The 27,891-nt window shown below is 43.2% G+C and overlaps 1 protein-coding gene across 1 annotated transcript in view; it reads left to right on the top strand.

Annotated features, from left to right (window-relative positions):
- The window catches only part of LOC124550687 (amyloid-beta-like protein), a 145,877-nt gene that overhangs the window by 15,054 nt on the left and 102,932 nt on the right, over positions 1–27,891 (top strand). Inside the window, exon 2 of the mRNA XM_047125411.1 lies at positions 320–541. Within this exon, the coding sequence (XP_046981367.1) occupies positions 320–541 (222 nt within the window). The remainder of the gene's footprint in view (positions 1–319; positions 542–27,891) is intronic.

Below are 27,891 nucleotides of genomic sequence, written 5' to 3' on the forward strand. Positions count from 1 at the left end.
AGGTTACCCAAGAGACTCATGGGTTCAGCAGTAGAGGGTAGGAGGAGTCGGGGCAGACCAAGGAGAAGGTACCTGGATTCGGTTAAGAATGATTTTGAAGTAATAGGTTTAACATCAGAAGAGGCACCAATGTCAGCACTGAATAGGGGATCATGGAGGAATTTTATAAGGGGGACTATAATTCAGACTGAACGCTGAAAGGCATAATCAGTCTTAAATGATGATGATGATATGACGGTTGGCAGACATTCACGTGTTTGATTACCATGTGGACCCAGTTTTAGTATGCTGACTCGATGTGTTCTGTTTTGTGTTGCAGAAGGCCCGTTCCAGAGCGATGCGCTGCTGGTGCCGGAGAACTGCCTGTTCGACCACATCCACAACCAGACCAAGTGCTGGCAGTTCGACCGATGGAACGCCACAGCTGCGGACTCTTGCCGCGAGCGCGGTCTGGCGCTGCGGTCGTTCGCCATGCTGCTACCCTGCGGCATCTCGCTGTTCTCGGGCGTCGAGTTCGTCTGCTGTCCCAAACACTTCAAAGGTCAGTCAGTCTCTTTCTTTCTTTCTCTCTCTTATATGCTGCAAAGCTAACGTGAACGTTACTTCCGACGTGTTTGTGCCGTTTCCACACGGGACGTGAGTCTCAGTGTAAAGCACACCAGACGTGGTATCCATTGTGGGTGACTCACGCTTAAACTGTCCTCTCACGGGATATGACAGTGTACATGGACGAGGATTTGGTGACGTCACAGCGTGGAATTCGGAGCCTACGAGAATGACGGGCCCCGCGACGAACTTGTGACGTCACACTAGTTGCCTTACTGGCATACTTGGCGAACGCTCGGCTCCATGCAGGCCCCACTGGAAATCAATGTGTCACTGAAACGCTACTGACTATAAATAAACCATGCTGTAAAAAGTGGCTGGCTGCTGTTATCTTATCAGCAAGAATCGATCTGTATTTTGTATGCAGCCACGGACCCAGAGTGCACTTTTCAACAAAATAACACCCACCAAAAATCTTAACTTTGTCTTGTGCTACCGACAGTTTGCATTCATTTAAATGTTCAGTTAGTAATTTTAAACTTGTCTGAAATAGCTATTCGCTTCACACTGGATATCTGCTGTCACTCATATGACTTGCAGTTTCATGTGCTGTGAAGTATGCGCTGCCTGTCTTTCTCGTGGGCTTCGGCGGAATTCCATTGTGAAGTGTGAAATGTACACCCTCATAAAAATGAAAGCACAGATTCGAGGAGTTGGTCCATTCGTGGTGCAACTCTCCTTAAGGGGCTATACTTGCAATGTTAAAATAACACTTATAAATTACATCTTTCCTCACAAAGTATTTGAGGTAGGAAGTTGAACTTTTTACAGATTATTTATTGGAATATGGGCTACAAGTTAACACAGGGATTTTACAAAATTTTAGTTCAGTTATTAAAGATGATTTTTTTTTCAATTGTAATGAAAATTCACAACATTTTTTTGCAATTTTTTATTTATATATTCAAAAATATACAGTTTTTTGGAAAAAGGCTGTGTTAAATTATGCAGAAGGTACTGTGTAACATTTACTGAAAGTTTGAAACAAATATGTTTGTTTGGAAGATCCTTAGAAAACATGTAATTAGTATGAGAAAATAAAAGTTTTGGGAATCGAGCGACAAAGATTGGATTAACTTTTTAGTGCATTCCAGGTCCATAGGATGGATTATCTTCATCCTCTGCAAACTCCTCCTCCAGCTTCCTCTTGTTCCTCCTCCTGTTTACTCTTGCTTGTATTTCTAGACTCTTTACAGCCCTGTCTGCAGCCCGAAGGCGTTCCTTGTCTAAAGCAAGCATCGCTCGTTGTTGTGTTCGTAGATTTTGCTACCATTTTCTTCAGTTGCAGTTACTGCAACACTGTTCCAAAAGGTGGTCATGTATGAACACTTATCACATTTCAGTTGTATTTCACTAGCAAGTCCTACGTGCTTTATTATGGAGAGTTCCAGACCAACTTCACTACAATGAATACATCTTACACAGTTTGAAAAAATTCCTTTGAGAACCGACATATCAAATATTTCATTCACATCCGATTCGCCCACAAAACATTCATAGTTTTCACTCATTGAACCAAGCTTCTTCTGTGAAGTATTTTCTTTCCCGCTTTGACTGCTATGGGCAGGTGTACTTGAGAGGTTAGGTTCACTCACTTGGTTATCGTCTTTATTGTTTACAGTAAAAACACATACCTTTGGCTTTCCAACATTTCTCCTTTTCTTAAAACCCTTCAGAGGATTTCTAACAACTTTACTTTTACTCATTATTATACTTCAACAAAGCAGAGACTAAAGAAACAGAATTAATTACGAATATTTTCGAGATAACGACAGAGTAAATAAACATGAAACAATGACAATCACACCAGCGATATATATTGAACCATCACAGGTTAGCCACAACACATACTTTATCTCACATCACTAAAATGTACCTGATGAACACGGACGTTAATAATAACACCATTTGACAGCAGTTTAACAGCACCACAGTGGGTCACGCCGATGTAGAACACATTTCAAAAAAAATTTAAAAATAGTTGTAGTCTTCGGAATCGAATAAATTATATATCTATTAAAAGGTAATAGTCTGCAGATTCAGAAAACGCAAAAAAGTAAAAATTGAACTTTTCATGATTTTGAGCCTTTCCGGAGCCCCTTAAGCATTACAATGCAGTATCACATAAGAGTGCTGTGACATGTGCAACAATCCGACACCTCGGGGTTTACTGTCATCGATCGTCCTCAATACAGTCCCGACGTGGACGCAGCCCGATTATCATCTGTTTCCCAGACTTCAAGAACGCCTTCGAGGACGTCACTTTGATATTAATGAAGCAGTGCAAGGAAAGGAGAAGTTGTGGCCCTGTCGATGAAGTCAAACATTGTACAATTGTGATATCAATTCTTACGATTTATTTTGATAAACTCCTCAACTTCGAGAAGCCTGAAGAAAAATTACAGTACCAAACCCAGAGTCAAAGCCGCCTTCAATAACAGAGATAGATGATTTTATATAACGACATTAGAGCCGCAGGAGAAGGCGGCATTATCTCAGAGTCTGGAGACTCAAAAGCTAAACAAACTCTAAGAAAATCTATGAAATTCTTACAGGAATATGGAAGACAGAGAAAATGCTAAAGGAATGAAAATGTGCGTCGATTTACCCACTGCAAAAAAAGGGCGAAAAGTCAGACCCTAATAGCTACGGAGGTGTCTCACTATTGCCGGTCACGTACAACATTCTCACCAAGGCATTACTCAGCAGACCACAACCACAAGCTGATGCAAAGACAGGAGAATTCCAAGGACGCTTCAGAAAAGAAGGTCCTGTGTTGAACAAATCTGGAACCGACGAACGCTCCTGAAGGACAGGTAGACGAACACTTCAGTCAAATTCGTGGACATTAATAAGGCCTACGACTCCATAGACAGGCAGATTCTCTATATGGAACTTGACAAAAAAACTAGGACACTCATACACAGACACTTACAGACACCACATCTAACATAAAATTTATGGGAGAAATCTCAGACCCATTCGAGATACATACAGGCGCCAGACAAGGAAATGGTCTCTCACAGCCTTTATTCAGCGTTGTCCTGTACAACATTATCAAACAATGGGACGGAAAAGTAAAAGGAATTCAGTCAGGAAGAACGTATGCAAACAAGACGATCATAAAATGCCTGGTATTTGCAGATGGCCGGGCAATACTCAGCACAATTGACAAGAAGTGCAAAAAGCACTGGAATACTTACATGAAGTCTCTGCGAAAACAGGTCTACAGATATCGTATGAGAAGACGCAATACATGGAAAGAAACAACAACAACATGGAAAGGTTAACAGACAGGAAAAATTCAAATATCTTGGGGGATATACTGTATACAAATAGGAGGATCAAACAAGGCATCCAACATACAAAGGACAGCAAAACTTCAGAAAGCATACAAACTGACATGGACGCACTACAACAAAAGAAATGTTTCAAGACAGGATAAACTACACCACAGTATAGTTGTACTACCAGAACCGCTCTACGCATCAGATTGGGGCGTCAGGCATCACAGAGGCAGAAAATAGTAGAATGTAAAATCCTCAGAAAATTTTTTGAAGCAGTACTCAGAGATGGTATAGGGATCAAGCGATCAACCAAAGAATGATATAAACATGCAGACAGGCTTACAGACATGCTCAGAAAACGCCGACTAACATTCTATGCGCTCATACGTAGAATGAACAACAACAAACGCACATTTGTTAAGAGGATTTTTGATGTAATAAACAGTTAAGTCGAAAAAACCAGTTGGTTCCAAGAAATAGAAGAAGACTTAAAACAAGCAGGGATTAGTATTGAAATGATAAATGAAAGAGACAAATCCAGAAACAAAATTATGAACATGAAATTTGAAGTAAAAGTTAGGAAGAAAACAGGAAAAAGTAGACAGAGCTAGGTTGACAAGAACACAAACAAAGAATGAAAATCATGTAACATTAGTCATTGTCCTGGAAATATAATACTCTTTATTTCACGTCTATGCTCAGATTACCAGTTTGTCAGCAATGACCATCTTCAGATCTGCAGAAGAACATAATACAAACGCAACTAGTGGGTTGTCTAAAGCTTAAAACAATAGAATAGGCCATGATGAAAAGTATTACTAACATACATGTGTGAATTATGCGCTTGAAGTATGACGAGGCATACCTGTTTTAAAAACACGTTCTAATACTATGGAGCCATAGTGGCATCGTCCACTGATAAACACAAAATCAGCGCCAGGATCGTCAGACATATACAAACTACGGTGTATACTACATTCGTCCTTGTTCAAAACAAACTGCCGTACCCTGGTCACAAAATGTTTATGTCGCAAGATCACCAGATGTCGCTACTGCAGGCGTAAACACATTCTTCAATGATATAATTGTACGATGTAAAATAAAAAGAAGAATACAATCGGTAAAGTCTGTAGCGGGCTTACCAGGTTTGTAAGTCTTTGCAGTAATAAAATGCAATAAGTTAAAACACGACAATAGTTTATTGCATTTTATTACTGTAACAACTTGCTGCCAGGGGAAAATAAGCATTAATGGCTTGTTCTTGCCGCATGTTCTTGGAGGTGCTAACTAACCTAAAAATATACAACTCACAATAGCTGTACTCGTTAGCTTGCAAATGGCGTAAGTACTGATGTAATGTACTGACGTTAGTCAGCAATAAAAATATCTGCACTTATATCCGTTACACCCTTTATATGAAGACATATGTTTCTTCTTCTTCTTCTTCTTCTTCTGTTACGGCCTCTGTAGGATCACGGATGGCCCTTCGAGTGTTGCATTTTCCTACTCCAGAAACTCTTCATCCTCTCTCTTCTTCTTTCACGTTGCTGTTGTGAGATTTTTTGTATCTTTTCCTCTTGTCTGCTCCATTGGTGACACCCTATCCCTCTCCTATTTTGTTCTCAGTCGTCGGTCTCTGGCACATTGGTCGGTGTGTACTTGATTATCTAATATTCCTTCCCGTCCTCTTTGACCCCCAATTCCGAATGATCATTTCTAAGTTCAACAATCCGCTTGCCTACTGTCTTTCCTCTTATCCTCCTCTTTTGTTTCCCACGCTATTTTCGTCTCTCTGTCCTGGTCAAATGTCCCGCACATTTCACCATTTTCAGTATTTCTTTTCGTGGTTTTGTCCTTATTCTATAGTACAGTTCTTCTTTAGGTCTTCGCATCCATCACCACCACTTTTAGAGCTGAGTACTTTTCTCTCTTCTTTTCTTTGTTGTTTTGTATCATATCTTCCTACTTTTTCGGTCCCAGCCGCATATTCAAAAGGCTAGATAGTTTTCAACGCAGACATTGAATAGTGAAGCAGCTGATGGAGTTATGTCATTTTGGCTGGATTGTGATGTGGGCCACGATCCTACCGAATGCAAATGTAGGATTTCTTTTATTTCTTTCTCTTTGTAGGGTTTTGTGCCTCAGCCAGTAAAAATGGAACCCGCATAGGATCACTTTGTTGTCCGTCTGTCAAGATTCCTATTTGTCAGGGGCGTGTAGACGGTGCTATTTATGTCAGGCTGGCGGGTAGAAGCGACGTTACCCAGGTATATATTTACAGCTGTGCGACCACGCCCGTACCACACAGCGTCTGACCTTGTGATTATTGTTTAAGACATCTCTCCTGAACCAAGTGTCGTACAATGATATAATTTTGCACTGCCATTCACTGATATGTGTACATACTGTCTGTAGAATGTGTCTCGAATATAGACAGTGGTAAAGAAGTAATAAATCAACTAAACAAACACTGTTTTTAGCCTTGTTTCATAATTTATTATTAATGTTACTGCACGACCTAGGTTTCCGGTTGTAAGCCCATTTTCATGTACATTACTGAATCCCAAAGATGATACTGCGCAGATGAACTCAATGACCAGGCGCAGATAATCATCTAAACTTCTTGAGGTATCGATCCAGAGTTTATTTTGTACAATTACGTCAATGACCATTTTTAACAAATTACATACATTATTACACAGTCACCAATTACACTGCAATGATCGGACTGCAGTTACACATCAGCCAAGAGCTTTTTAACTACGATGGACTGGGGCCTAAAGTTTTGCTTCTATCGTTGGGTTGTGATCTCATCTAAAAGAGGTGAATAATTGATTGGGATTGGTCGTTTAATAATAGGTGTGGGGATATACATATCTGTTTTTTAATTTCTAAAATTTCTAATTGGTTGAGTGTAGGACTTGTACATCTATTCTGTAATGTTACTTATAATCCGTCTTGATTGCATAATTTTTATTCACATGACCGGTTTCGGTTCATTTAGAAACATCTTCAGATCTGATATATCGGTTACAGGAGTAATCCGTCAAAATCCAGAAACTTTCGCATGATGTGATGCAGCATGTGAAGTTGCTGGATTTGGACGGGTTACTCCTGTAACCGAAATATCAGATCTGAAAATAGTTCTAGATGAACCGAAACCGGTCATATGAATAAAAAAAATTACAATCAAGACGGATTATAAGTAACATTGTAAAATCACTGATTGCTGCTATCCTATCAGACATTATGTTTTTGCAAACATCTATTGTGTATTTGTGATTTTTGTTCAGGTAATGTTCTGCAAAGGCTGAATCAGGCTTCTTCAGTCTCCAGCTTCCGTGGTGTTCTTTAAGCCTGGTACAGATTGACCTCCCCGCCTGTGCAATGTAGCAAGACTCTCACGACATGTGATTTTATACACCCCCACTTTTTGTGATAGCTGGTTGTTTGTCTTTTGCATTGACCAGGAAACTATATATTGTCTGAGGGACATAGAAAAACACAGAGAAACCCTTTGTCTTCAATTGTACATTAAGCTATGGATCGATACCTTAAGAAGTTGAGATGATTATCTTTGCCTGGTCATCATGTTTATCTGTGCATTATCATCTTTGGGAATCAGTAATGTACTTGAAAATGAAACGGGGCGTGAGACGTGCTTGGGTAGCTCAGATGGTAGAGCACTTGCTCGCGAAAGGCAGAGGTCCCGATTTCGAGTCTCAGTCCGGCACACAGTTTTAATCTGCCAGGAAGTTTCATATCAGCGCACATACTATACTTAAAAATGGGCTTGCAACCCGAAACCTAGGCTGTGCATTAACATTAATAATAAATTGTGAAACAAGGCTAAATACAGTGTTTGTTCAGTTAATTTACAATGCTTCATCAAGAACCCACAGTTGATTCAATTAAGATGAAGTAATAAATTATAACGTCATGCCTTAAGCGGTACTTCTACCGCCTGAACAGCAGAAGAATAGTATCGAGAAACATTTTCCCTTTCATCATTTTTAGGGGTCTGCAAGACGAAATTTCGTTAAGATCTGAAATTGCGTGTAAAGTGTGTTGCAAGGCGCTAAGTTCTGTCATTCTCAAATATAGAATAAATGAAGTCTAGCAATTCACACTTCACGGGCTACCCTGCCTTTTCACCCCCACCCCACCCCTTTGATACGTGGGTGATTCTTACTGCCACAGCAATTATTGCTTAGCAGTAAGGTATGTGTGTACCAAGTTTGGTTGGAATTGATCAAGTGGTTTAGGAGGAGATGGGGATGTGGAAAACACACACACACACACAAACTTCCACACATACCCACACACAAACACACCCACCCACACAAACACCCACCCACCCACACAAACACCCACCCACCCACCCACCCACACAAACACCCGCCCACCCACACAAACACCCACCCACCCACACACACACGCAAACACCCACACACACACAAACACCCACACACACACACAAACACCCACCCACACACACAAACACCGATCCACACACACAAGCGCCGAGTCACACACACAAACGCCGAGCCACCCACACAAACACCGAGCCACCCACACAAACACCGAGCCACCCACACAAACACTGAGCCACCCACACAAACACCCAGCCACCCAAACAAACACCGAGCCACCCACACAAACACCGAGCCACCCACACAAACACCGAGCCACCCACACAAACACCGAGCCACCCACACAAACACCGAGCCACCCACACAAACACTCAGCCACCCACATAAACACACAGCCACTCACACAAACACAAACACCCCCCCCCCACACGCACACACAAACCCCCCCCCCCCACACACACACAACCAAACACACACACACACACACACACACACACACACACACACACACACACAAACATACAAACAAACAAACAAACACAAACACACACACACACACACACACACACACAAACACGTATCCATATCCATTTTAAAAGTGTACGCATACTAAGGTCTTGGGTCCCTTTGCGGTATAACAAAGTTAAGCTTCTAACTCGATGTAATCAAATAATACAACCATTTATGAAACAGATTTTGATACTCGCAAACTCACTCATCAAAACCTATAGATGAGCGATCTGAATACACAGTTAAGTTTGTACGGAACTCTCGCAACGTGTGTCCTACCCTCACTTGTCTTTCTTTTTACCTGCGACCACAGGACTTGCAGAGACGCTGCTCTCCTTGCTTACGGACAACACGTGACTCGTGTCTTACGTGCGCCGCACGTGACGGAATTCGCGGCAAACTGCGGATCGGCATCTGGATGTCGGCGAACACGACCGAAGCGCGCCACGGTTCGTCTAAGGCGAGGTCACCTTGCCCGGAAACCGGTTCTCCAGCCTCTGATTTCTTCACGAGTTGACGTCACCCGACCAGGCTCTGGGAAACGAGAGATCTGGGTTGGGCCTGTTTCTCAGATGACAGCCACAGTTGAGGTCTCTGCTACAATCGGAGGGCTGCGCGGATACGGACATCCGCTGCAGTAATTACGTCGCGGATCGAAATACTGCCGATGTGGATGTCCTTGTGGACATCAGTATACGTCCACAATACTAATTAATTTGTGGTTTAAAGATAAACGATATCATAGATATACACTACTGGCCAATAATATTGCTACACCACGAAGATGACGTGCTACAGACGCGAACTTTAACCGACAGGAAGAAGATGCTGTGATATACAAATGATTAGCTTTTCAGAGCATTTACACATGCTGACATGAGGAAAGTTTCCAAACGATTTCTCATACACAAACAGCAGTTGACCGGCGTTGCCTGGTGAAACGTTGTTCTGATGCCTCGTGTAAGAAGGACAAATGCGTCCCATCACGTTTCCGACTTTGATAAAGGTCGGATTGTAGCCTATCGCGACTGCGGTCTATCGTATCGCGACATTGCTACTCGCGTTGGTCGAGATCCAATGACTGTTAGCAGAATATGGAATCGGTGGGATAACGGAACGCCGTGCTGGATCCCAACTGCCTCGTTATCACTAGCAGTCGAGATGACAGGCATCTTGTCCGCACGGCTGTAACGGATCGTGCAGCCACGTCTCGATCCCTGGGTCAGCAGATGGGGACGTTTGCAAGACAACAAGCATTTGCACGAACAGTTCGACGACATTTGCAGCAGCACGGACTATCGGCTCGGAGACCATGGCTGCGGTTACCCTTGACGCTGCATCACAGACAGGAGCGCCTGCGATGGTGTACTCATCGACAAACCTGGGTGCACGAGTGGCAAAGCGCCATTTTTTCGGATGAATTCAGGTTCTGTTTACAGCGTCATGATGGTCGCATCCGTGTTTCGGGACATAGCGGAGAACGCACATTGGAAGCGTGTATTCGTCATCACCATACTGGCGCATCACCCGGCGTGATGGTATGGGGTGACACTGGTTACACGTCTCGGTCACCTCTTGTTCGCATTGACAGCACTTTGAACAGTGGACGTTACATTCCAGATGTGTTACGACCCGTGGCTCTACCCTTCATTCGATCCCTGCGAAACCCTACATTTCGGCTGGATTATGCACGACCGCATGTTGCAGGTCCTGTACGGGCCTTTCTGGATACAGAAAATGTTCGACTGCTGCCCTGGCCAGCACATTCTCCAGATCTCTCACCAACTGAAAACGTGTGGCCAATGGTGGCCGAACAACTGGCTCGTCACAATACGCCAGTCACTACTCTTGATGAACTGTGGTATCGTGTTGAAGCTGCACACGCCAACCAAGCTCTGTTTGACTCAATGCCCAGGCGTATCAAGGCCGTTATTACGGCCAGAGGTGGTTGTTCTGGGTACTGATTTCTCGGGATCTATACACCCAAATTGCGTGAAAATGTAATCACATGTAAGTTCTAGTATAATATATTTGTCCAATGAATACCCGTTTATCATCTGCATTTCTTCTTGGTGTAGCAATTTTAATGGCCAGTAGTGTAGTATCACTGTGGTGTATCGGGGTGATGAGAAGTGATAGAATATGATGGCATGCAACTAAATGCGAGATAGTCTGTCCTGAAGCTTATCGTGAAACTGGCTGTCCTTTAAAGCGTAACAGCAGACAGTGCAATAATACGTTTTATAGGCACAGAAAAAAAACAAGCACCCAGAGGCTTAATTTGTCCAGTGGTTCCAGGTCATATGAACTGCAATGTCATACACTTCTCAGGAGGGATAGTTTGCTCTAGAAAAGTATGATTTTTGTACGCAGGCCAGGAATCGAGCAAAAGCAAATTATTTTGACCAGCTGTTGATCAAAGCAGTGCTCATACCTTAGTTGTAGTTCTCTTACACCCATTTTCCCACCCTTGCTTGCTGTGACGTAAATACACCCTAATCCATTAACAAGGTCACACACATGAGAAAGAATTGCAGTGGGCAGAGCATCTCCAACTTGTCGCAGCACCATACATAACTTTCCACCCAGATTAACTGTCGGTATAATTGTATACGAATGCATTAAGACATTGATGTCAGTTGATCTTGATACAACTCCCTTGGTACCTCTAATTTCCATGGTTCTTTCCATATGTATTTCCTCTTCAGATCCCAATTGGTTGGAATTGAAAACACATATTTTACTGAAGGATTGGATGGCTCAAATGGTTCAAATGGCTCTGAGCACTATGGGACTCAACTGCTGAGGTCATTAGTCCCCTAGAACTTAGAACTAGTTAAACCTAACTAACCTAAGGACATCACAAACATCCATGCCCGAGGCAGGATTCGAACCTGCGACCGTAGCGGTCTTGCGGTTCCAGACTGCAGCGCCTTCAACGATTGGATAAGCTTCTGTACCTCATCCATACATTTTTTGGCCGCTTAAGCAGTTTGCTGTGTTACGGTATATTGATAATTTTTACTTATGGACCGTCTGACAGCAACTGAATAAAACACAATTTTAGTGCCATACGCTTTTATTTTCTGCAAGGCATCATCAGTGGCCTGGAAGATGTACGTATGTTCGCTATTTAATTTACATTTTGGTCACTGTAGCTATAGGTTATAAACAGTTCTGGTGGTTGGTATTTCCTATTAAGTACCAATGTTTTGAACTGTACTTACAGGTTGCGTGGACGATTTCCTACATATTACGCTCCCGTTGCGCTTTTGGTGTTGTTCTTCTTCTTTTAAATGCCAATTTGCGGTTTTTTCCCCACATTTCACAGCACTATGCACTGAACACTTGTTTCGATGCAATGTTTTGGTTTCTGTTGCCGACTGTTAGATGTTATTGCCAAAGATTGAATGTTATTGCCAAACTTTCGAGTGTAATTATTGAAGTATCTGTGATCTGTTCGTGTGTGTGTGTGTGTGTGTGTGTGTGTGTGTGTGTGTGTGTGTGTGTGATTTTGTTTCCTGGTTGTGTGAGAGGAACGATTGGTTTCTATCTTTTTTTCTTTTTTTTATCTTACTTCTTTTATAAAGTGTAGTAAGAAACCTGTGCTGATGTGTGTTTGTTCATTTAACACATGTTCGTTTTCAGCGATGGCTTTCTGAATGTGGAAGTTTTCTTGCGTTTGTATAATATGTTTGTCATGGTTGCTTATTCTCATTATTTCCGTTTCCTGTTCCATGTTTGTAGGATGGTGGTTATGGTGTTTTAAACGTACTGCAAATAATGTGGAATGGTTTGTTTCGTACTTCCAACACCTGATGTGTTCTTTGTATCGTGTTTTAAAATTCCTGCATGTCATGTCTATGTATACTGGATCACAACTTTGACATTAAAGTTTATATATTCCTGATTGTTGGAATTTGTCCCTCTTGGTAACTGGTTGCCTTAGGTGTGATTGGAGGGTTTGCCCAGACGTATATGCTATTTGGAAGCCCTGTCGCTTTAGGATGTTTGCAACTCTGTGTGTTAGTTTATATGTGTAGGTCATTGTGTACCATTTGTGATGTTGTCATCGTGTGTGTTTGTTGAGTGTGTTTGTAAGTTTTCAGCTTGTGAGTTCCCTTGTATTCAGTTTGCTGCGCATCGTCAAGTTGACGCTTTGTTTGAAATTTCGTTATCTTTCGTCTTCCAATTCTGCAGCACTGTTTGAACGTATACAGCCATCCACTGCTTTCCTTGAAATACGTTAATCTATGTCGCGCACAGTCTGATGTGTGTAACTTTGTAGGTCTCTATAATGCACATACTGTAAATTGTATCGAGCATCCTTGAAAGGCGCAAACACCAGCTTTTGTAAGAAGTGCGCCTTGTCCTCCTTTGAATATGCATAGCTTATCTTATACACTACACGCTCATATTTCTGCGAACCATCTGTTCAATATCCACTCCTTGGACAACGATTGTGCTTTACTACGTGTCACTGGAGACGGGATTTGTGACTCCCTGTCTGACAAGGGTGATGAACAACGTAGCTCGACACCTGTTTCAATATCATTTGCATTTGTTAAGCACGTATCGTCGTCATTACAGGCCTCATTTACATTGTCCGCGCAGTCCAGCGTATACGACACCACAGATGCTGCAGACTCAAATTGCAGAAACCGTGAAACTGCCACTTCTTTCTCACTCTGCGAAATTCCTTATGTGCCTTTCTACTAAGCGTCAATTTCAGCAACTGTTGTTGTAAATAAAACGCAGTGTTTTCTCTGTTTATCTTTGCCACCGCTCTGCTATGTATCAACTGTTATGTGTGAGACGGAACTATGGGCCTCACGGAAAAAGGGTGACCCGGCTGAGTCACGCAATTTGACTCTTAGTCTGATCACGAGGTGTGGCCATTAATTGCACGTGTTGATCACGTATCTGGAACATCTTAGGTGATACGAAAGTTAGTAGACAGGAATACAATTAAATACTTAGCTTTAATTCAGCATCAGCGGTGAACGTCGATCTTGACTTTGTACAATAATATTTACAGGTGCAGTTATAGACTGAACTGCAAATACGAGGTGCATTCAACTTCTAAGGCCTCCGATTTTTTTTCTAATTAACTACTCACCCGAAATCGGTGAAACTGGCGTTACTTCTCGACGTAATCGCCCTGCAGACGTACACATTTTTCACAACGCTGACGCCATGATTCCATGGCAGCGGCGAAGGCTTCTTTAGGAGTCTGTTTTGACCACTGGAAAATCGCTGAGGCAATAGCAGCACGGCTGGTGAATGTGCGGCCACGGAGAGTGTCTTTCATTGTTGGAAAAAGCCAAAAGTCACTAGGAGCCAGGTCAGGTGAGTAGGCAGCATGAGGAATCACTTCAAAGTTGTTATCACGAAGAAACTGTTGCGTAACGTTAGCTCGATGTGCGGGTGCGTTGCTTGGTGAAACAGCACATGCGCAGCCCTTCCTGGACGTTTTTGTTGCAGTGCAGGAAGGAATTTGTTCTTCAAAACATTTTCGTAGGATGCACCTGTTACCGTAGTGCCCTTTGGAACGCAATGGGTAAGGATTACGCCCTCGCTGTCCCAGAACATGGACACCATCATTTTTTCAGCACTGGCGATTACCCGAAATTTTTTTGGTGGCGGTGAATCTGTGTGTTTCCATTGAGCTGACTGGCACTTTGTTTCTGGATTGAAAAATGGCATCCACGTCTCATCCATTGTCACAACCGACGAAAAGAAAGTCCCATTCATGCTGTCGTTGCGCGTCAACATTGCTTGGCAACATGCCACACGGGCAGCCGTGTGGTCGTCCGTCAGCATTCGTGGCGCCCACCTGGATGACACTTTTCGCATTTTCAGGTCGTCATGCAGGCTTGTGTGCACAGAACCCACAGAAACGCCAACTCTGGAGGCGATCTGTTCAACAGTCATTCGGCGATCCCCCAAAACAATTCTCTCCACTTTCTCGATCATGTCGTCAGACTGGCTTGTGCGAGCCCGAGGTTGTTTCGGTTTGTTGTCACACGATGTTCTACCTTCATTAAACTGTCGCACCCATGAACGCACTTTTGACACATCCATAACTCCATCACCACATGTCTCCTTAAACTGTTGATGAATTTCAGTTGGTTTCACACCATGCAATTCAGAAAACGAATGATTGCACGCTGTTCAAGTAAGGAAAACGTCGCCATTTTAAGTATTTAAAATAGTTCTCATTCTCGCCGCTGGCTGTAAAATTCCATCTGCCGTACGGTGCTGCCATCTCTGGGACGTATTGACAATGAACGCGGCCTCATTTTAAAACAATGCGTATGTTTCTATCTCTTTCCAGTCCGGAGAAAAAAAATCGGAGGCCTTAGAACTTGAATGCACCTCGTACAATTCTGATTGCTTCACACATGTAGATCAATTGTCAGTGTCCAAACTGTATATCGCGCCTGGCTAGATCGTAGCTACTGACTTAGCTGAAGGCTATGCTGACTAGCGTCTCTGCAAATGAGATCTCTGAAGCTATAACGAGTGAATCATTCCTATGAAAGTCGGCTGTAGAACTGGCCAGTGCGCTAGCTTGTCTCGTAAGACCGCCCGAGTGGCGGCGCTCGGTCTGCTAGCGACGGCAGTGGCAAGTCGCGGGTCCGATGTGTACTGACGGACCGCGGGCGATTTGAAGCCTACAACCTGGCAAGTGTGGTGCCTTGCGGTGACACCAAATCAAGACCACTAGCACCGTTGTGAATTACTCGTCAACTAAGCAGAACAGCTACGCTCTGTAGCCTCATTGGATACCTCCAGTCCCGCCCTCTGTTGCTATTAGCAGACACTATTGTGGTTGCGAGGTAGACAATACGTTGGGCGTGAAATGTCGTAAAGATCATTGGCCTTTTGCGAACTCGCACTCAAGGTTTCCTTGTCAGTGCTGAGAAACTACACTGGGGATTACAAATAGGTGATGCAGTAAACAAGTCACACAGAGTTCGGGATTCATACGCTGACTGCGAGTTCCATGGCATCAACCTTGTTAGGTATAGATATATTAGCCATTAGTGACACATGAAAATTTGTGCCAGGCCGGGATTCGAACCCGGATTCCCCACTTATCGCGAGCGGTCGCCTTAAAACACTTTGGCTGTCACGCCCTCCGGACGGATGCAAATTTCTATATGTCACACTGTGTACATCCTTATGACGTATCCATTCAGTTCATCGTCAACAGTATCTTTTTTCCTTTTTAGACGTTTTACAAACATAGGTGGGCACACAACGATAACAACATTGGTCTCGATTCTTCGTTGTCTCATTCTCCCTGTTGCAGGAATCCACTAGACACGCCTGTTGTGATACCTACGGAACAAATCTGGGACGGTGTCGGACGCAAACTTCGCTCGCACAAACCACCGTCTCGTAATTGAGGGCATCTGCGCGACTTGGGTGTTGCTATATGGTGTCAGATACCTCCGGATACCTACCATACACGAATGTCTGCTATATTCTGTTCCAGAAGTCGACCGAGAAAGTGGTGATCAGGTGGTCCGAACGTTTCGGCTCGTCAGTGTGGATGCTATCCTCGGGTCGCCGCATCAGCGAACTTTTTTGAGCGCCGGACCAGACCGCTAACGCTCGGTTCTGCGGCAGCTGGCAACTGTTTTTACAGCCCAAACCAAAGCCGAACTCACGACTGGCACTCGGCCCAGTACAACAACCTTGCTCCAGAAACACGCGCTCGTAATATCAGTCTTCTGCACCGATCGTCCTTTGTCAGCACACACTTGTACGGCGGCGGAGCTAGGCAATACCACTGGCTGAGTCACTGACAGGGGAACCTCCCCATCGCACCCCCGTCAGATTTAGTTATAACTTGGCACAGTGGATAGGCCTTGATAAACCGAACACAGATCAATTGAGAAAACAGGAAGAAGTTGTGTGGAACTGTGAAAAAATAAGCAAAATATACAAACTGAGTAGTCCATGGGTCAGATATGCAACATCACGGAGTTCGTGGGTTTAGGAGCGCCGTGGTCTCGTGGTAGCGTGAGCAGCTGCAGATGATGAGGTCAGAGGTCCTTGGTTCAAGTCTTCCCACAAGACTTTCTTTATTTTTGCATAGTTATTATCTATCCGTTCGTTCATTGACGTCTCTGTTCACTGTAATAAGTTTAGTGTCTGTGTTTTGCGACCGCATCGCAAAACTGTGCGATTAGTAGACGAAAGGACGTGCCTCTCCAATGGGAACGGAAAACATTTGATCGCAAGGTCATAGGTCAACCGATTCCTCCACAGGGAAACACATCTGATATATTCTATACGACACTGGTGACGGCATGTGCGTCACATGACAGGAATATGTTGTCGACCGACCTAACTTGTACACTTGGCGAATGGGTAAAAAGACTCTTCTACCTTGCCCGATTTAGGTTTTCTTGTGGATGTGATAATTACTCCCAAAAAAGTGATGAAAACATAAGAGTTTGTGACATAAACTGGAAATAAAAAATTAAAATTTTCACTCGATTGAAGATTTGGACCAAGGACCTTTCGTTCCGCAGCTGCTCACGTTACCACGAGACCACGGAGCTCCTGCTGTCCCAGCGTGCTTGATGTTACCTATCTTCCCATGAACTACTCAGTTTGTATAGTTTGCTTATTTTTTCTCAGTTCCACACATCTTCTTCCTGTTTTCCCAATTGATCTGTGTTCAGTTTTTCAAGGCCTATCCACTGTGCCAACTTATAACTAAATCTGAGGGGGGTGCGATGGGGTGGTTCCCTTGTGAGTAGGGATGCGAAAAACCGACCGGTTATAACCGATACCGGTATTTTAGTTCTGAATAACCGGTATTTTTCAGTACGGTACGATTATCAGAGATTTTTCACATTTTTTACTAATCACCAAGTAAATAAACCAAAATATCAGTTAGCCATAGCAACAGTGCTAAAATTTTTCACTTTCATTGGATCTTTTTTTTTTTTAAGAACTGTAACATTCATCCTTCCGGGTAGTGATGATGGGGACTGGGCATAAGTACGTACAAGTGATTTATTTAACGTATTGGATGTTATAGTGCAATGTTATGGGTGCTCTGACACTTACTTGTACCCCCCCAGTAAGAGCTCGTTAATCTATTTATATTACTCTCACAAAATGCCTAAGCTTTGCCTATCCTATCTGAAGGTGGCAGGGATAAAATACAGGGAGCGAAAGGCTATTTACAATATGTACAGAAACCAGATGGCAGTTACAAGAGTCAAGGGGCATGAAAGGGAAGCAGTGGTTGGGAAGGGAGTGAGACAGGGCTGTAGCCTCTCCACGATGTTATTCAATCGGTATATTGAGCAAGTAGTAAAAGAAACAAAAGAAAAATTTGGAGTAGGTATTAAAATCCATGGAGAAGAAATAAAAACTTTGAGGTTCGCCCATGACATTGTAATTCTGACAGTGACAGCAAAGGACTTGGAAGAGCAGTTGAACGGAATGGACAGTGTGTTGAAAGGAGGATATTAGATAAACACCAACAAAAGCAAAACGAGGATAATGGAATGTAGCCGAATTAAGTCGGGTGATGCTGAGGGAATTTGATTAGGAAATGAGACACTTAAAGTAGTAAAGGAGTTTTGCTATTTGGGGAGGAAAATAACTGATGATGGTCGAAGTAGAGAGGATATAAAATGTAGACTGGCGATGGCAAGGAAAGCGTTTCTGAAGAAGAGAAATTTGTTAACATCGAGTTTAGATTTAAGTGTCAGGAAGTCCTTTCTGAAAGTATTTGTATGGAGTGTAGGCTTATATGGAAGTGAAACATGGACGATAAATAGTTTGGACAAGAAGAGAATAGAAGCTTTCGAAATGTGGTGCTACAGAAGAATGCTGAAGATTAGATGGGTAGATCACACAACTAATGAGGAGGTATTGAATAGAATTGGGGAGAAGAGGAGTTTGAGGCGTAACTTGACTAGAAGAAGGGATCGGTTGGTAGGACATATTCTGTTGCATCAAGGGATCACCAATTTAGTATTGGAGAGAAGCGTGGAGGGTAAAAATGGTAGAGGGAGACCAAGAGATGAATACACTAAGCAGATTCAGAACGATGTAGGTTGCAGTAAGTACTGGGAGATGAAGAAGCTTGCACAGGATAGAGTAGCATGGAGAGCTGCATCAAACCAGTCTCAGGACAACAACAACAACATTGCCTATCCGTTTCCCAGAATTATCCTGCAGATAATTAATTATTCAGGATATGCCTCCCTCGGGCATGGGCGTGTGTGTTTGTTCTTAGAATAATTTAGGTCGTGCGTAAGCTTAGGGACTGATGACCTTAGCAGTTAAGTCCCACAAGATTTCACACACATTTGAACATTTTTTTTAATCATATTTCTGGAATTCGCATTCTTCCGGCGCGCCGACCAGTCTCCGACTTGGATTTTGGTTTTGGCATCGAAGCTTCTGGAATGTGAAATTAGGACCCACTAATGTACTTAGGTAGTGGGTTAATATGTATAATAATAATAATTTTGAATAAAGAATTTTTAAAAAATCTCCGTACTTCGACGAAATGTGAACCTACCAATCCACGTCTAGTCGGTTACATTTTCCGCGGGAACTCGCGTGTCGAACAAGTTAACGGTTAACGGCGCCGCCGCGGCGGATCTTGAGCCGTGTGGAATCCGTTGTATTGCCTACGGTCGGGACACCGCATTCACCGCGGAACTCTTACGAAGACGGCCGCCGCGGACTACTACAATCAGTTCATCGTAAGAATAAACCTGATGTAAACAAACACAAACGCGATGGTTGGTCAGAAGCCGTAGTACACGTGCACTGGTGTTGTTACGCGCTTGGAAGTAGGCCTACTTATGTATTAGATATCTTATTACTAAGTTACGTTAAATGAAACTTTAAGATATTCAAATTTGTTCACAGCCATCAACGTTTTTATCACTCTTTAGCCACGTAGTTTTTATTTCAAAAATTGTGTACAGTCACGGCCTCTGAAGCGTTGTGCTCTGATTGTCGCGCTGTCAATGAGCAGTAGGAAAATGGCTGAGGCTGATTTCTGTTCCGTAGTGAGACAAGCGCGTGGAACACGGTTAAAAAGTGCCGAGAAATAGGTTCTTCTTGATGTTTTTCATAAATCTACGGAGGTAATCGGCTTTGAAGTTTTCCCAGTGTTGTGTATAATGCAGTTGATAAACAAATACACATTGAACGTGTAGCGCAGTCGGTAACGTGCCGGCACGGTAGCTCAACGTATTCGGTCAGAGGGTTAGCTGCCCTCTGCAATAAAAAAAAAACTGAGTGTGTTGTTTTTTTTTAAAAAAAATCTCATTTTGTTCGCTATTTGTTCGTTGTATCTGCTCGGGCGGACGTCGTAAGACATCCCTTTAAGTTCCTTGTTGATCGATTAACTCAGTTTTTTTATTACAGAGGGCTGCTAACCCTCAAGTTAATGGATCAACAACGAACTTAAACGGATGTCTTACGACGTCCGCCCCGAGCAGATGCAACGAACAAATAGCGAACAAAATGTTTAAAAAAAAGAGAAGCGTAGTGGAATGTAAAGCAACGGCCGTTATTAGTGCGTTTGTTCAAATTTCCCCGGTGTCATTATTTTCTTCTCGTTAAATTTGAAATACCTACATCTCGAAATTATGAAACTCATCATTTTTTTATGAATAATGCCCGTCTGCATGTTTGTAATTACAGATTGTACGCGTAATTCTTTTTCCATTTCAAATACAAATTCTTGATTATCTATCTTTTATACAAGACTGTTCATAGACGTTGTTTAAATTAACAAAACATAATAATTTAATTTTTAATGCAAAAATGAAAAGCCAAATCCTCTTTATTTGGACTATGTCCACCGTTTTGTAACACAGAGGTAGATAAGTATCGTAGAAACATGAAAAACAGTCATTTTCACTGCATCGAGCACATCACACAAATGCTGCATTTTTAAATTTGCTACTGTACCATTACAATATGAACCCAAAAGAACTGATCTGGAGCCAAGGTGCGGAATTTGGCCCGAGAAGTAACAAGACTGTTCAGCTGTCAGACGTACTGGAACTAACGCACGTAGCTTTTTCTCACGTCACTGCCGAACGCTGGCGGGATATAGAAATATAGAAAGGTTCGCCATAAAAGAAGAGAAAATGCTGCGCTTGGTTGGCTTCGTGGATTCTGTTGTTGATAGACTCGTTATGAACGTAGCAGGTGACACGGAACTGAAATGTATTTCTCGGATTCGAATAAGGAAGGAGCTAAGAGATTCCCAGACGACTGACTGTAAGTAATACCTTCAGTGGCTTCAATATCTAGTTATACGGTGAAATCCTTCAATACTCTCCTACTTTACACACAGCTTATGCAGAAAAATTACGCTGTGGTTAAGTCAGGAATTTTCATCATTCTTGTTTTTAGTTACAATAGTACGTTAGCTAAAAACGATAACGTGTTGCGGTTTTCGTCTAGTCATCGAAGGCGCGAATTGTGGGAGATTTGCGGTGTATTATTTCATCCTGCTTGAAAAGTAAATGACATTCGAAGTGTATTGCTCCTCTACTCGTCTCGTTTCACGTGTGAACTGCAGCTGGCCACGTCACTGCAGGCTAGCTGTATCAGCTGACGAGCCAGTGCTAAGTTAAATGCGCCCTTATTTTCGCTAAGTCGACGTGCGCGTAACGCACAGCACAAAACGTACCCTTTTTATCGTACTTGACAGCACTCGCAACAGCTTGGCTGCAGTCCCACGTGAAACGGAAATCCAATTAGGTTACAGCAAACGCAGAAGAATACATAGTGCAAATGCTTACATCAGGTTTATTCTTAATGATGAACGGATTATAGTCTTTCCCACTAGAGATGGGTCGAACTCGTTCATTCCCGTGGAGTACTTCATTCATTTCACTCTTTGCCGTGAAGTGTTCAAATGAAGTAGTTCATTCATGAAGTACGGAAGCCTGGCGAAGTTGTCCAGTTCGCCGCTCAGCCGCGGCTACGCTCGCTTCGCCTCGCTCGTACAATAAAGCTTCGTAATATAATGCAATTTTGTCATATGATGACATGTTGGAGACCGTGGCTGTTTTTGAAGACAAATGTTGATCGTGTTAGGACAGCAACCAGCCACAAATTTACTTTGAGTTCCTTTATTCAAAGGAAACCGTTACCGGTTTCGAATCGTTGCGATTCATCATCAGATGGTTTACACGCTTTCTTTCTACATTTGGTGTGTTTTTTACAGATTAATTGTCCTAAAATATAAATAAAACACAATTACAAACACGCCACACACCGATGGTTGCGTTGCAGATTTTCGTTGCATGTGACTTACGTGAAACGTCGGTTTCGAGTGATTGTTTCTATAACGTTCATCCAATCGATGTAAATGCATTCCCACTGCATCCTTCGTAATACTTCATAATTTTACCAACAGATGGCCGAACTATGAAGTAACGTCCACGCAACGTTTTGCGTCTTACAGCGTCTGAGTTAACTTAAATACAGCATGGTCGAAGAGGACAAAGGAAAGATAAATTGAGAAACCTGTCACATACAAAGAAGGTATTACGTTTAACCTTGCTCGACATTTTCTCATGAAGCGCCAAAAAGAGTCTTCATCTGCCAAGTGAAATCTTATTTGTTGTATTTATGGACTGAAAACTAGGGCTACTAACGAAATTCAGTCCAATTTTATGTTCCTTTTAAAATTTAATCCAAAATAGAATGAGTGTGTTTACCACTGTCACAAAGTCTATATACCTACGTTAAGTAATTATTCAGAAGTTTTCCTGTAGATTTTATTTTTGTTGAGAATAATAACCGTCTACATTCAAAACGTAAACTGTCACCTGTAATCATTGGTACGATTTCAGGTAAAATCCCTCTTTATTTTATTCGGAAAGCAATTTTTGTGTCTGTTTACGCTTATACAATGGCTAGCAACTCGCGATCGCGTAGAAGTAGTGAAATTTGGGGTTTTTTCGCTGATTTAGGTGATGGGAAAGCAAAGTGCAACTGTTGTTGCCAGTGTATTTCACCGAGCGATTCGTCGATAGGCAGTAGAGGGAGGACTGAAGTGAAGGGAGAATGAGTGACGTAGCGCCAATGTAGTGGGAGAGGGAGAGGGGAAGAGAGTGAGTGAACGAACTAGAAAAAAAGTGTGGAGTGTGCTATCTGTGGAGAGTTTGAAGTACCAGTTCATTGAAATTGAGTGGTTAGTTCACACTTCACTGGAGTGAAGCGTTCATTTGAACGACTCATTCACGAGCTCCCCATCACTATTTCCCACGGCTACGCGTCTGAAGAGTTTCCGAGAAGGAAAACGGCTTGGTATAAGCATACGCACCCGTTCCTTCTTATACTGAGCTAATGCAACATTACTTCTACTCAATCACCCAACATGCACCAACAATATCAATTAAACTAAGTGTACTTGACAATAGCAGTCACACCAGATGGTTCAGTAACGAATTAGAACATATTTGACATCTCCTTGAAGTCGCTTAATCAAGTAATATTCGATGGAAAGGCTCCTTGTAAGGTGCAAAATATTGCCACCTTACAAAAGGAGTAATTTTTATTCGTAAAAATTTACATTGGTTTAAAACACACTGAAGCGCCAAAGAAACTGGTACAGGCATGCTTATTCAACTACAGAGATACGAGGGTTGGAACTTAAATAGTGGCAACTATTTACTTACAGCTCGTACAAAATATATACTAGTTTCAAAGTTTCACTGACCTTCAAAGTAGTCACCAGCATTGTGTATAGCCCGTTGCCAGCGATGTGGAAGTCGTCGGATACTCTTAGCAGTGCCAGTTGTGTTGACAGTTGGAGCGGCGCGGTCTATTGCCCGACGAATTTGTAGCAGTTTTGAAGTGAATGCCGTGAAGTATTTCCTTCAGTTTATAAATCGAGTTGAACTCATGAGGGCTTAAGTCAGGGGAGTGCAGTAGGTGCTATAGCACTTAGCAGCCCTATCAGACAAACAAATAAGTAACAGCTTGCACTGTACGTGCTTGAGCATTGTCCAGCAAAATGATGGTCAGGTAGTGCAGAAAGTGTCAGCACTTCTGCCTGTATACTGTTCATTTTCACAATGATGGAAGTTGCAGCTTGTGAGACGAATATATGAACATCACCCCCCCCCCCCCCCCCCCCCACACACACACACACCCACATAGTCCAGGCACTACATACACACTACGCATTTTGTACCATCCACCCATGACAGTAAAACTGAGACATACACATCATATATACTTAAACAGTTCATGAAAATGCCTTCTCCCAGTCGTAGGTAGTTCCCGTAGTGGATCAGAAGTTGCTTCATTGTACACTTTGCAACAGATAAACGAAGTAATTGACAGCACAACGCAACAGTAACTATGTAAGGGCTATTTAATTGCTGTGATGCCTACACATTATTCTTATTATTATCATTATTATTATTACTTGTGGCAGTGCGTAGACAAACAGTGTTTCCAGCCTGAAGTCTTCCAACGTCTCCCACTTTAGAAGCAAGAAGTCCAACAGCCAAGTGGTTTAGAAACAATAAGTGTAGCATTACGGAGAGGCATCAAGGGATCGCCAGTTTAGTACTGCTCAGAAGTATGTGTGTGTGTGGGGGGGGGGGGGGGGGGGGTAAAAATCGTAGAGGCAGACCAAGAGATGAATACAGTAAGCAGATTCAGAGGGATGTAGGTTGCAGTAGTTACTCGGAGATGAAGAGGCTTGCAAAAACAACATAGGGAGAGGAGTGCTACAGAAAGAAAAAAAAGCTCCTACAAAAACTAAATGTCACTTACCTTCCATCGCTTTAAAAACAAAAAGTTCAAAGAATTTGTTTTTATTCTAAAGTTCAGTTGGGTGCTTACGTTCGTGCTTTTGGGGGCAGGGGTTGGTGTTACCAGTCAATTTCTAATTACGCTTATGGGTCGGAAAGGCTGGGAACCAGTGCTCTAGCAAGTGGAGCCCAGGGAACGAGATATTCCATTCCACATACCCTCTGCAGTGCGATTTTGCTAAATGGGGTCAAACTGCACGAAACCGTCCCTGAGACGATAAGAAGCACAAAAAGGTCATGTGGAGGAAAGCTGAAGTTTTGAATTTCACGTTTAAGAAACCGTTAGAGTAAATGGATCGTGTGGTGTCACCGCCAGAGACCACACTAGCTAGGTGGTAGCCTTTAAATCGGCCGCGGTCCGTTAGTATACGTCGGACCCGCGTGTCGCCACTGTCAGTGATTGCAGACCGAGCGCCGCCACACGGCAGGTCTAGAGAGACTTACTAGCACTCGCCCCAGTTGTACAGCCGACTTTGCTAGCGATGCTACACTGACAATTACGCTCTCATTTGCCGAGACGATAGTTAGCATAGCCTTCAGCTACGTCATTTGCTACGACCTAGCAAGGCGCCATTACCAGTTTATATTGAGATTATTATTGATGTATCAACAAGAGCGATGTACACCAATTATGGATTAAAGTTAAGTATTCCAACAGCTACGTACTTTATTTGCTAGACTCAAATCCTTTAACTGTTCCAGACCTCGCGCCAGCCTGCGTGAGCTTAAAAGCGTGCATTTCGGCCTCCTCTAGCAACACGGTGTTGGCTCTTCTGCCAACACTTCAGATCGTACAAGTATGCCGTCTGTCGCACAGACTCCCGTATGGAGGACACAGAAACAGGCATCCTCGGCGTAGAGAAACAACTGAAAGAGGTTAAAACATAAAGTCGCCCGGTCCGGACGGAATCCCAATTTGGTTTTAAAGAGAGTACTTCGCGACATTGTCCCCCTTCTTGGCTTGCAATTATCGTGAATCTCTCCCTCGGTGCCAAGTCCCAAGCGACTGGAAAAAGGCTCATGTGACCACTGTATAAAAGAAAGATAAAAGAGTGGACCCGCAATGTTACAGACCCATATTCTCAACATCTGTGTGCTGCAGAATTATTGAGCGTATTCCAAGTTCTAATATAACAAGTTTCCTTGAGAAGGCTCTGACCACGAATCACCACGGATTTAGGAAGCATCGCTCATGCGAGACGCAACTTGCTCTTTGCTCACGATAGCCTACGAACCATAGATGAAGGGCAACAGGCATATTCCACTGCCGGCTGGTGTGGCCGAGCGGTTCTAGGCGCTTCAGTCTGGAACCGCGCGACCGCTACGGTCGCAGGTTCGAATACTGCCTCGGACATGGGTGTGTGTGATGTCCTTAGGTTAGTTAGGTTTAAGTAGCTCTAAGTTCTAGGGGACTGATGACCTCAGATGTTAAGTCCCATAGTGCTCAGAGCCATTTTTGACAGATTTCATTTTGCTAAATTTCCGCAAAGCGTTCGACTCGGCGCCCCACTGTAGACAGGCAACTAAGGTACGAGCATACGGGATAGCTTCTCAGACATAGTGAGCAGCTCGAATATTTTTTAAATAGTAAAACCTAATATATTGTCCTCGACGACGAGTGTTCATAAGGGACAAGATTATCGTCAGGAGCGCCCGGGGAAGTGCATTAGTACCGCTCTTCTTATCTGTATACATAAATGATCTGGTGGATGCGTAGCAGTCTGCTGATGATGCTGTGGTGTACAATGTGTCGGTTGAGCGACTGTTGGAGGATACAGGGTGATATAGACAAAATTTCGGGGTGTGATGAATGGGAGCTTGTTCTAAACGTATAAAAATGTAAGTTAATGCAGGCCAGCGGGGAAAACGGTAATGTGCTGCTCGACACAATCATTTCGAGTAAATTTCCAGGCGTAACACTCAACTGAATTGATGAAAGGAGAAAATATAAAAATGCAATAAATGAAGCGTGCAAAAGGGAATACAAACGAATCAAAGATGAAATCGACAGGAAGTGCAAAATGGCTAAGCGGGAGAGGCTAGAGGACAAATTTAAGGATGTATAGGCATATACACTATGTGATCAAAAGTATCCGGACACCTGGCTGAAAATGATTTACAAGTTCGTGGCGTACCCCATCGGTAATGCTGGAATTTAATATGGTGTTAGCCCACCCTTAGCAAGCATATGTTCAGTCAGGTACTAGAAGGTTTCCTGGGGAATGGCAGCCCATTCTTCAGGGAGTGCTGCACTGAGGAGAGGTATCGATGTCGGTCGGTGTGGCCTGGCACGAAGTCGGCGTTCCAAATCATCCCGAAGGTGTTCTATAGGATTCAGGTCAGAACTCTGTGCAGGCCAGTCCATTACAGGGATGTTATCGTCGCGTAATAACTCCGCCACAGGCTGTGCATTACGAACAGGTGATCGATCGTGTTAAAAGATGCAAGCGCCATCCCCGAATTGCTCTTCAACGTTGAGAAGCAAGAAGGTGCTTAAAACATCGATGTAGGCCTGTGCTGTGATATTGCCATGCAAAACAACAATGGGTGCAAGCCCTCTCCATGGAAAACACGACCACACCATAACACCACCGCCTCCGAATTTTACTGTTGACACTACACACTTTGGCAGCTGACGTTCACCGGGCATTCGCCATACCCACACCCTGCCATCGGATCGCCACATTGTGTACCGTGGTTCGTCACTCCACACAACGTTCTTCCACTCTTCAATCGTCCGATGTTCACGCTCCTTACACCAAGGAAGGCGTCGTTTGGCATTTGGCGGCGTGATGTGTGGCTTATGAGCAGCCGCTCGACCATAAAATCCAAGTTTTCTCACCTCCCGCCTAACTGTCATGGTACTTGCAGTGGATCCTGATGCAGTTTGGAATTCCTGTGTGACGGACTATTACACATTACGACCCTCTTCAACAGTCGGCGGTCTCTGTCAGTCAACAGACGAGTTCGGCCTTTACGCTTTTGTGCTGTACGTGTCCTTTCACGTTTCCACTTCTGTATCACATCGGAAACAGTGGACCTAGGGGTGTTTAGGAGTGTGGAAATGTCGCGTAAAGACGTATGACACAAGTGACACCCAATCACCTGACCACGTTCGCAGTCCGTGAGTTCCGCGGAGCGCCCCATTCTGCTCTCTCACGATGTCTAATGACTTCTGAGGTCGCTGATATGGAGTACCTGGCAGTAGGTGGCAGCACAATGCACCTCATATGAAAAACATGTTTTTGTGGGTGTCCGATTACTTTT

This window comes from Schistocerca americana, chromosome 9, assembly GCF_021461395.2.
Source record: "Schistocerca americana isolate TAMUIC-IGC-003095 chromosome 9, iqSchAmer2.1, whole genome shotgun sequence".
NCBI lineage: Eukaryota > Metazoa > Arthropoda > Insecta > Orthoptera > Acrididae > Schistocerca > Schistocerca americana.